This window comes from Scomber scombrus, chromosome 20, assembly GCF_963691925.1.
Source record: "Scomber scombrus chromosome 20, fScoSco1.1, whole genome shotgun sequence".
Classification (NCBI taxonomy): Eukaryota; Metazoa; Chordata; class Actinopteri; order Scombriformes; family Scombridae; genus Scomber; species Scomber scombrus.
The window spans coordinates 12,075,129-12,085,772 of NC_084989.1; the positions used below are offsets into that span (position 1 = coordinate 12,075,129).

The following is a 10,644-nucleotide window of genomic DNA, read 5'->3' on the forward strand; positions in this document are numbered from 1 at the left end:
TAAATATTTACGTCCAGCATCCGAGGCCACGCCAGTCTTCCATCTGCCAGCGCTCAAAGTTAACGCTCTCCAGTACTGCCAGGCTAGCAACAATGGCAACATGTGGAACCAATTCTGAAACATGAATGGTTTTTCTGTGAGTGGTGTAAATAGAGTGTGGCAGCAGGCGCTCACACAAATGAAGAGCCAATTCACTCTAAATGCAGCTCTGTGGTAATGGGCAGCAGAGGAATTGCAACTATTTGGTCAAGCTGATGCGAGGAAACGATTTGGCCGAGTAGACGTAAAAGCAAACACCTGCTAAGTTTGAAAAATCTAAAGCAAAGCAAGGTCAGTTAAAATCTTTGTGCGCCAAGGTTTCTTCCTATTATGTTATTTCAAGCAAAGAAAAACAAGCTAAAAGTCTTCAGAATTAAATTACCATGGTTGTGCTAGGGCCCTCGCGGGCAGCAAGTGAATCATGCAAAGCAAACCACTGTGAAGCCACAAATAAGTGTGCAATAAAATATTTAAATCTAATGTGTGTTTAAGAGCAGAGCTGTTTGGTTCTAGGGGTGCGGGAGAAGAGACAGCCTTTTAACAGGATGACCAAATGTCTTTAGGCCATTTGAAAAAAAGGGGGAAAAAAGAAAATATAAATGTAGGGATGTCATGTGGGAATTTCATTGCAAAGGGGCAAATGAAAGACGTACAAATCTTCATTCCATTGGTGGCCTGTCATCCATTAAAATAAACCATGACTTAAACCTAGTTGACCTTGGACATAGTCAAGATAATGTTGTGGAATTTAAGTTCTAAAGACCTCAGATGGTATTAGGTTTAAAAGGAATCATCCCCAAATGACCAATTAAAAGATCTCTGATTCCAGTTGCCTATTCTGTTTATGAATGCTATGAGGCCATTTGTTTATTTTCCTGCTTTGACTCTCCTCTTTCTAACGATGTGTTAGCCGTTCAGGGATGATAAAAGCTAAACTGGTTCTGTGGCTGTAAAACAAGTCTGCTGGTTCTCCTCCTCAGAGACATGGCCCTCTGCTTGGCCTGTGAAAGCATTGTTTACACCTCAGTTTATAACCTTTAAGCTGTCAAGCCTACACCCAGGAACACTTGTTAAATGTAACCCTTTATTAATACAGTATATCTCTGGGGCTTTTAACTACAATAACACTAAAAATGCAGACCTTCGCCAAAACATATCCTTTTCCAGAAATGAAGTCCTCCAACATCTCTCCTTGAAAAATTCTATATGTATACATTTACATTAGACCTCTGCTGAAGCTATATTGAGACCTGTTTTTGTAAAAGCATGGCAAGTATACGTTTTGAGTAAACATCTATTCTGTTGCTGCTGAACTGTACGGTGTACTTTCTTTCTGAAACCCTATATTTCTAAAACCACTATACAAAACAGAGAGCAGTCTTTAGACTATAGCATAGCATAGCATAGCACCACAGTAGCAGTTCTGTCAGCCAAGTGTTGTGCCAAGTCAGAAAGCCACCATCCCCAGTGGGGTCAAACCAATGTGAGACACACCCTTCCACAGTCAGGCCACAATCACACAGAGAGAAAGAAACGCTGTCACTGGAACACACTAAGACAAAACTTGACCTCGGTTTCCCATGATGGCTCATAACTACTATTTGGGCTCTGTATTGTTTAAGTCCTGTTTTTTTGTTTAGCCTTGGAGCTGTTTCAGTGAACCTAACAGCCTCAGTAGTGTAGTTAAAGGTCCAGTGACACAGGCTACTGAGGGAAAGAAAAATATTCTGCTGTTTACTTCCTACAACCCTCACCCTACTGAAAAGTCTGAGCCACAATTTCTCACCTCAAGCTAGAAGAAATACCAAAGACCTTTGATTTGTATATTTATTATTGCTTTCAGTTAATAGTTTAATTTCTAAAATGTCAGAAAATTGTGAAAAGTGCCCATTTCAATGTCTCAGAGCCCAAGGTAATATCAAATTGCTTGTTTTGTCCCATGGAAAAGTGCACAAGCTCAAACTATTCAATTTGCAAAGATATAAAACAGAAAAAAAGGAAAATCTTCACATTTGAGAAGCTGGAACCAGAGTGTTTGCCATTTTATGCTTGATAAATGACTTAAATAATCATTCAATAATCACATTTTCTGTAATCTGACCAATTGTTTAGTCACCTTTTCTTTTAAAGCATTAGTTTACTGACTAGGCGAGGAGGAGGTTAGCAAAGTTTAGCATTAAAACTGGAAACACAACAGCTAGCCTTCCTCTGTCTGCCTAATATTATCTAAACCCTTAAAGCTCACAAATGAGCATGTTATAACTGCACTGTAGGCTGTACAAAAATGTGTTAGATTGTGGATTTAATGTGTTATGTATTGAGCTTTAAATGTGCTGGTTGGTGGATTTTGTTACCCGTTAAACAGAGCCAGGCTAGCTGTTCGCCTGTTTCTATTACTCTTTGGCCCTGATTTACTAAGATCCCAAATAAAGGGTTCTAAATTTGCTTAGTGTGCATTTTGTGGGTGATCTACTAAGAATAACTGCACAAATGACAACAGGTGCAGACAGCAGTATTTAAATGAGGGTTTTGCATGCGTAAATAGTTCCTGCCACAGAGAGTTTGGAAGAGCAGAAAGCCCACAAACACAAAATGAAATTTGATCCCATGGAATTAGAGGTTCTAGTGGAAGAGGTTAACAAACTAAGTTACAGCAAAAAAAAATATTACCAGAAAACAACGCTATATTGGAGAGTATTTGTGACAAAGTCAATGCTACTAAAACCAGAAATATTCTGCTCCAAAACTATTAACACAGGTGGAAAAAACCTGTTCTGTGTGTATTCTGTCATTGTACCTCTGTCTGCTCCTCACCACACAAGAACAATAGTCCTTTGTGGATAGCTGGTTAGCACCTCCTTTTCAAATGTATTATTTATAGAAGCAGTTACTACCAGCAAAATTACCTTTGGGATGGGTAAATCACAATGCGTGTGCTAAATAAATTATGGCAAACGTACTAAATGGACAGCACATATTATCCTCCACTTTTGAAAGACACAAACCTCAGTGCGACCCGTTAGTAGTTCAGCTTGCACATTTTTTTGCAGATGATGTCAAGTTTACACACATTCAAGTCACTCTCTAGTGCGCACTCTTGCTTGCTAGCTCATTTGCTCATTTGTGGGCGTCAGGGAGCCGCTATCAATATGTGGGAGACTCCTGGAACTTCCAGGATAGTGGGGATGTCTGTATTGGGGTTTCAAAGTCAAACTCATATTCATTGAATATGGCGAAAAATATGTTTGCCTCAATCATGTAGAATTTTTATTTGTAACATCGGTGGAATCTTTAACAAAAAAAGGGACATTCAAACATCATAAATAAAATCAAAAACATGAGTAAGGAGATATTTACATTTGAAAAAAAATCAAGTGTTTTTTAATGCAGTTGTTTTGTAACAAATTACATGTTTTATACCTGTTTTAAATGTCAAAGTGGGGCTGTCCTTGTGTTCACATTGGAATCCCATTGTGATTTTGAATGTAAACTTGCAAAAAAGAAGAAGAAAAAGGAGGAGGAGAAAAAGAAGATCAAATCAAAACAGAATGACATCCTTCCAATCTTTGCTTTAGGACATTTTCAGAAATGTGATGTCACAAAGCAGTTCTAGAAGGCACCAGGGAACCAGGCTGATCATTCCCAAGCCTTGAACAAGCCACAACAGGAGGCAGACTACTGATACAGATTACATCTGATCATCAGAGACAACTGTGTCTTTACAAGACAGCAAAACTGAGACTGATATTTAGCAGACAAAGAACATGCACCGTACGAGGTTCTGTGACTTCCGGACTCGCCCCCGACAGGCCAACAATCATTGCAGGGAGTTCATCACCCAGATGGACATCCAACAAAACCTTGTTGAGTCTCTGCGCCAACAGGTGGCAAGTTTGACTGCCAGACTCCACCAGCAGAGGACCTCAAGACAGGAGGCACGAGATAGGACTCTGCAAAGGGCCTTGATGGACCGTGATGCACTTCATCAAGAAATTCTGGAGCTCAGAGACCTGCTGGGTAAAGAGAGGGCCGACCATATGGGTGAGAGGGCTGGGAGAATCCAACTCAGCCAAGAGTTGGACGAAACCAGAAGGCAGTTAGCTCACCAAAGACATCTGAAAGACGTGTTCATAAAGAAAGACAAGGAAACACGAAAAAAGCTGGAAATGGTGAGAAAGTACACTGACAATAACACCATCAGTACTACCAAGATTGCCACACAGGTCCGAGATAAAATCAAGCAAAAGAAAAAGAAACTGCTGCAAAAGGATTATGAGGAGCTGAAAGTGGCACATATTCTCAGCCAGGACAAATTTGAGGCTGAACTCCAGGCAGAGAGGGAGAAGAACAATCTTCTCAACCAAGAACTGGAGAGAATCAAGCTCTCACATGAAGAGGTCAGCCAAAAGTGTGAAACTTTTGGACAGCAGGTTGAGTTCCTTCAACAAAAACTTGACCTAGAAATCAAGTCTCAGAAAGACAAAATGAAAGAGGACTTGAGGGCTGAGCAGGAAGCTGTACATCAAATGATGGCAGAAGAGGTGGCAGTCCTGCAGAAAGATTTTGTGGTGAAGGAGGAGTCTCTTTGGCAAGAGGTGGAGGAGCTGAAAACTCAGCTAAACGCACAGGTAACACTCAACCATCAACTCTTTGCTAGGCTGGAGGCAGAGAGAGAGGACCATGAGCCTCCCTGCAGGAAGAGAGCCAGGCGTGAACAGAAGCCACCAGAGGAAGAGGTGTTCAATCAGGAGACAGATTCCCCGCCCGTTGTACAGACTCTCGAACTTCCGGAGGAGGCTGCAGTGTCTGAGAAGCTCCCAGAACAGATGCATAACATATCAACCTGGAAAAGAGCACGCCACTTTCTGGGGTTGAGGAAGCCAGAAAAGTGGAAGGGACTCCAATTGAGACCTGGCACACACCTCTCACCCACTGCAAATCCACAGCAGACATTAAAATAAAAAAAATGTTTAAAAAAAACAAAGAAATTCTGTTGTTAGCTTTTGTGCAGTCAGATTTTCATAGAACAAAAATTGTATGCATGTATGATTGAATGTATGATTTTCGGTGTCTTATCATCTTTGTGTGAAACAAAAATAAATTATCTAAAATACAGTACTTACATAAGTATATGTAAAGCGCTCATACTTGAAGAATATTATTTTAGAATGTGCGAAACTAATGTGTTTTTTGAGAACTAGATAGAACTGATAAAAAATGTGTGTAATTCTAATTGGTCACTTAGATAAAGGTTTGAAAAAAAACATAACAATCACATAGACAGTAAATGAATTGTACAGCATTAAGCTTGAGCATTAATAGAACTGATGGAAGAAATTACACCAGCAATAGAGAAATATTAGATAATATAGGTCATGACCCATCTGAATTATAGGCAACAATATGAACAGTTTGCTGACAGTAAATCCGAATGAAATATCAGGTTGTCAAGCAGCGGATGACCATTTATGGACATGAATGATGAGTTGACATCAGCTTGTTGGCTATGTGGGTTGCTATAATTAAACAAGATATGCTATAAATGATGTTGGTGTTTTAAAATCTTCTTCCCTTTTTAACTTTGAGCACCTGCCCCTCTAAAGGTCTCTGCACTGCCTGCATTTGAACATAACATAACTTGAACATAAGAAAGTAGAGATGAATAGCCAACTATTGTAAAATAACATGACACTGTGGGTTGGTTCTTCTGTAGTCCTCCCCAATTTTTGGAGTCACCAGCCACCAGTGGTTTGCTCGCGCCACATGAAAGCGTCTTTCGGTGATGGACATAACCATTTACATGCCAGTCCCTGCAATGTTACTGCTTTCATTCACAACACAGCTGCACCGCCATTTTCCCTGAAATGTCGCTAGGCCTTGAGGTGGGAAATTGGCCGTACAGATTTCCCTGAATATCAATCCCTGCTCCCATTCACACATTCCATGCAGGATATGTTCCTCAACAGTTTAGGGATAGTCTGCATGTATGAAAGGGGCTTAACACTCAAGCCAAGGCTCTAAATGTATGTTTGTGTATGTCCAAAAGGATAAGGTTTGCCTGAGCAGAGTGGGAATGTTGTGTGTTGTGATCCACAGGGGTATATTTAATGTGTTTGTAGTCCTCCCAGCTCGGCTGAAGAGGAGCCATGGCAGCCTGGCACTGCACATTCTCAACAACCAGGGATTACACTACATTACATGGAGCACAATGACTCACAAAAGAGAATGATAATAGGTTTAACGAGATGTTTCTCTTCACTCACACACTGTTTGTGCGTATATATATGCAAGCGTACACGTATATGTGTCAGCATATTCTGTAATGACTCATACCTTTTTTTGCGTTTATTGCAAAAAAAGGCAAGGGCTATAATTTGGCAGTCTCGGAAAAAAGCTTTGTGTACTGCACAACTCGGAACAATGAGATGTGTTAAAACCACACAAAGACTATCATCAGGCCATGAAAGGAAAGTTATTAAAAAACAGAGGCAAATATAACTGTGAAGGCAGAGATAAATGGACACCTTCATGAATCCAGGGGAATTAGCAGCTGCTCTGTAAAGGTGTTGATTCTTATACATGGTGAGAATAAAAAACATTGGGAGGGAAGTAAACAAAGTATAATGATAAAACTTCTGTTAAAGGGAAACTTTAAACCCAGTCTTATGCCAGTTAGTGAAGTAGTCATGAATTGACTGATTCATGTCCATGGACGCAATGTTTCAATTTTTTTGTGTCACTCAGCATGACTTTCAGACTAATATATTTCAATAGGAAGTACCTTTCGTACCTGCAGCAAATATTGTACATATTTTTCAGGATCGAGAGCACAAGAGCTAAATTGTTTTTTATTACATTTAATTTAAATTTTGAAAATATAACTCCTATATTACTTGATTGCTAACCAGGAGATTTTATCTTTGTTGTGTCTTTATCTGTCCTTTATCAGTGGGCAGACCGGATAACTCACTGATTTTATTAACCTAACCCTACTCAACATTTCTCAACACAAAAACATGTAAGTGTCCTTTATAACTCAACGAAACAATGGGTGAATGTTATGGCCATTGGTTTTAATTCTTTCACCTTTGATTCTGAGAAATAACTTTCTTTCTTTTTTTTGGTGGCAGTTTCAGATGATAGTGGAAGTGGATACCCATGATCCTCGTTACTATGGTCAAGATGCCAGCAAGAGCTGAATTTTTATTTTAATGATATTCTCAACATTTCTCAACACAAAACAAAGGTGTTTTTGATAACTAAACAATGGGTAAATGGTATGGCCATTGGCTTTAATTATTTTAACTTTAAATGTTTGCCGTTTTGGGTGATAGCGGATGCAGCTACATTAGCCTACCTATGATCCTCAGCAACTGTTACTATGGTACCATTTCCCAACCAAAAAATGAAGCAAAAAAATAATACAGCTTCTGTGCTCCCTCTCCAGAAAACTTAAACCTGAAAGTCGTGCTGAGTGACACGGAAAAAATGGAAATTTGAGCACATGGACACAAATCAATAGCTTACATTTTGTGACTACTTCACGAACTGCGGTAAAACTGGGTTGAAAAACGTCATCTATTTTCACATTACAGCAAAAAAACCCAAACAAACAAAAAAAAACACTTCGTGCAAAGTCTGTAGGGCTGTAGAGTGTTTCAACCAGAGCAACATAATTGATGAGTTGACAGTCAACAACCTTGTGAGCAGCTTTGGGTGAACTTTTTGGGGTCAACAGACTTTCCAGTGTAATGGAATTATCATGTATGCTGCACTGGTTTCTGCATCAATGCAACTCAAAAACTTCCAGAAGCACTTGTTCTCTTCCCCACTCAAACACATAAAAGTACTTCAAACAAAGGAGGAAAAAAGCTGATCATCACATTCAATGGCTTCCCCATTCACTATATTAAAACTTTAAATACCAGGACTTGAATTTAAAAAAAGCTGTATGGAAACACATTGCTCTTGAAATGAACAACTATGTTGTACGCTGGTGCAGTGACAACCGGGGAAAGTAACTGTCCCATCAGTATGTAAATTACAGGCTCAATGCTAAATGTGCCCCCAAGCTTCAGGCTTGCGAAACACAACAGAGAGCCTGTATGTGTGAACAGGGGTATAAGTAACTGATCAAGCCAAACTTCTGTTCACAGCAAAGTTTGTAGACTATTTCAATACATGCAAATAAAACCAATAGTATCAGGTAGTACAGTATCGACTACTATCAAATATTTGTCCACTGCAGAGACTTTTATCCACTTCCCCTGCAGTAAGAAACTGTGTCATTGTTTCCTCACAGCAGATCATTCAGACAATGAACCGTAGACACCGTGAAGTCTCTGAGTTCCTCTCTCTTTTAATCTGTACAGAAAGCTTTGTGTTAGTGAATCATGCTTGATTACTAACTGAAATGTCAACCCTCTTTATTAATGTTCCTATATTTCAACCATACCATTAAGTCACTGGAATTTAATGGGCCGTTCTGGTACATTAGAGAATGCAAACGCATTGACCACAGATGACCCAAGACCTGGTGTGTGACCGCCCCCCCCCAACCTAACATGATGTGTTAGCTGGGCAGTTAGTCATCATCATTACACTCAATTGGCGCAGAGGGAAGAGTGCCACCTCAGCTAACAATGAAGTGACAAAGATGGAAGGAAGCTGCATTGAGAGAGTGAAAAATGGTTGAAGAGGGAGAGCAGTACAGTACACAGAATGTGAGTTTTGGCATGCATGTTGATCTTTGCACACATGCAGTGACCTTGGTCCTCCAGTCAATTTCTCCTCAGACATAATGCTGTGTGATTATCTGACTGGAATTTCGCTGGACTGAAAACAGCTCAATGACATTTTGCTACTCCGCAGTGGGTAGACAGAACTGCATTGATTGCTATTGATACTTTCATCCACACAGCATTTCATTGCAGTTTAGTTGTTCGATAGCAATGTAAGATCAAGGGTAAGGGCAATGAAATCTGATGTAGTATACATACTGTATCTAAGAACTGCACCGCCATGTAGTTAACACGTACAAAGAAGATTGTGTCTGCTTGTGCGTGAAGAAAAGAACAGGGAGGAAATAAAGGATGAGAAGAAAAGAGAAAAAGGAAAGTAATGAGTGATATATATTATTCTGATCACAAAGAACAAGCCTGAAAAGCCTGAATTTTGTGTTTTCAAGGATTGAATATAAGAAGGTCCTAACTAGAAAGTGATACTGTTTTACTCCAAATCACTTTTGCTACTTCGTAGAAAATGAACTACTTTTTTTTCTTTGGTGATCAGTTTACTTGCAACAACAAAGGTCCAAGAGTAATATTAGGGAAAGGAAGATTCACTGATTCGCATCTGTGCACTGCCCTAAGCGTTCTCAATGCATCTGCTGTGGTTAAAAAACTGTGCACCTCATATAATTTGGGATAAACTTGTGATACATCACTTCTAACATCTTTGCATCAGTAAAATCCAATTAATTTATATGTAATTATTAGTAGAGGCCCTATGCCTTCAGGGCTCTTTGTGAAAGGTCCAAATGTTTTTTTAGAGGTAAAAAAGAAACACCATAAATGAGATGATTACTGAGTTGCAGCACTAGAGAAACGAATAAAGTAAAAATGACGCATTTTTAGTTAATTTATGATTCACTGTATGCTTAAGAAGCAAAATTAATACTCTGTACAATATTGAAATGCATTGCATCATTGTTTTGCATCGCATCGTATCACGTTGAATCACATTGTGTTGAATCAAATCAGGGTGAATCGTATCATATTGGTAGTTGCTTCATATGTATCTTTAAGGCATCGGATCATTGGCAATGCATCAAGATACATCTCACATCAGCCTCAGTGACATCAATGCACATACCTAGTATATGTCTCTTAGCAACAATCATAATGGTGATTAAACAATCCAGAAGCTGGCCATATATATATATGTAAGTGTGGGAGAAATGTATGGAGAAAAGGGTATAAATAACTACATGACGCATTCAGATAATATTCACATAATTTTGGCGCGAGATCAAAACTTAACGAGCCTGCTCAGTGGTCTCAGTCTGGTGTGTGTGTTTGTTTGAAACCTACCTGAGTGTGGGATGAGTGGGTGCTCTGTCTTGTGACAGGGCGATTCAGGCAGCAGCACTGGCCCTCTTCTACTAGCCACGCCACCAGGCCGTAGGACCAGCATGCACTGCAGAAGCAGCAGTGCATGCTGGGTAACAGGACGTCCCATGGAGGCCTGGGCTTGGCTCACTTCTCCTCAGGCCTCAGGGGCCAAGAGCATTGGAGAGACACACCTGAAGAGATACAACAAGAGACAGAGAGAGAAGACGACAGATTTGGGTTTAAACAAAGGCTTATCTCACATTTAATTTTAATCCAGCCGCTGAAAAGCTTGCTACAGTGTAACACCTCTGTATCGCTGCGATCACTGAGGATTCAGTGCAGGAGATGAAAAGCAGTAAAAATAAATCCTCACAAGCAGAGAACGAAGGAGAGAGGTGCAAAGAAGAGAGATTGTGACAGATTTTGGGGGGTGTGGGGAGTTTTATGCTGAGCACCGCTGCTGGTGTATGCACCCAGAGACCTCACACCTCTC

The 10,644-nt window shown here is 39.9% G+C and overlaps 1 protein-coding gene across 1 annotated transcript in view; it reads right to left on the bottom strand.

Annotated features, from left to right (window-relative positions):
• The window catches only part of sema5a (sema domain, seven thrombospondin repeats (type 1 and type 1-like), transmembrane domain (TM) and short cytoplasmic domain, (semaphorin) 5A), an 88,651-nt gene extending 78,373 nt beyond the window's left edge, over nucleotides 1-10,278 (bottom strand). Inside the window, exon 1 of the mRNA XM_062441578.1 lies at nucleotides 10,131-10,278. Within this exon, the coding sequence (XP_062297562.1) occupies nucleotides 10,131-10,278 (148 nt within the window). The remainder of the gene's footprint in view (nucleotides 1-10,130) is intronic.
• Between the last annotated feature and the right edge of the window lie 366 nt (nucleotides 10,279-10,644).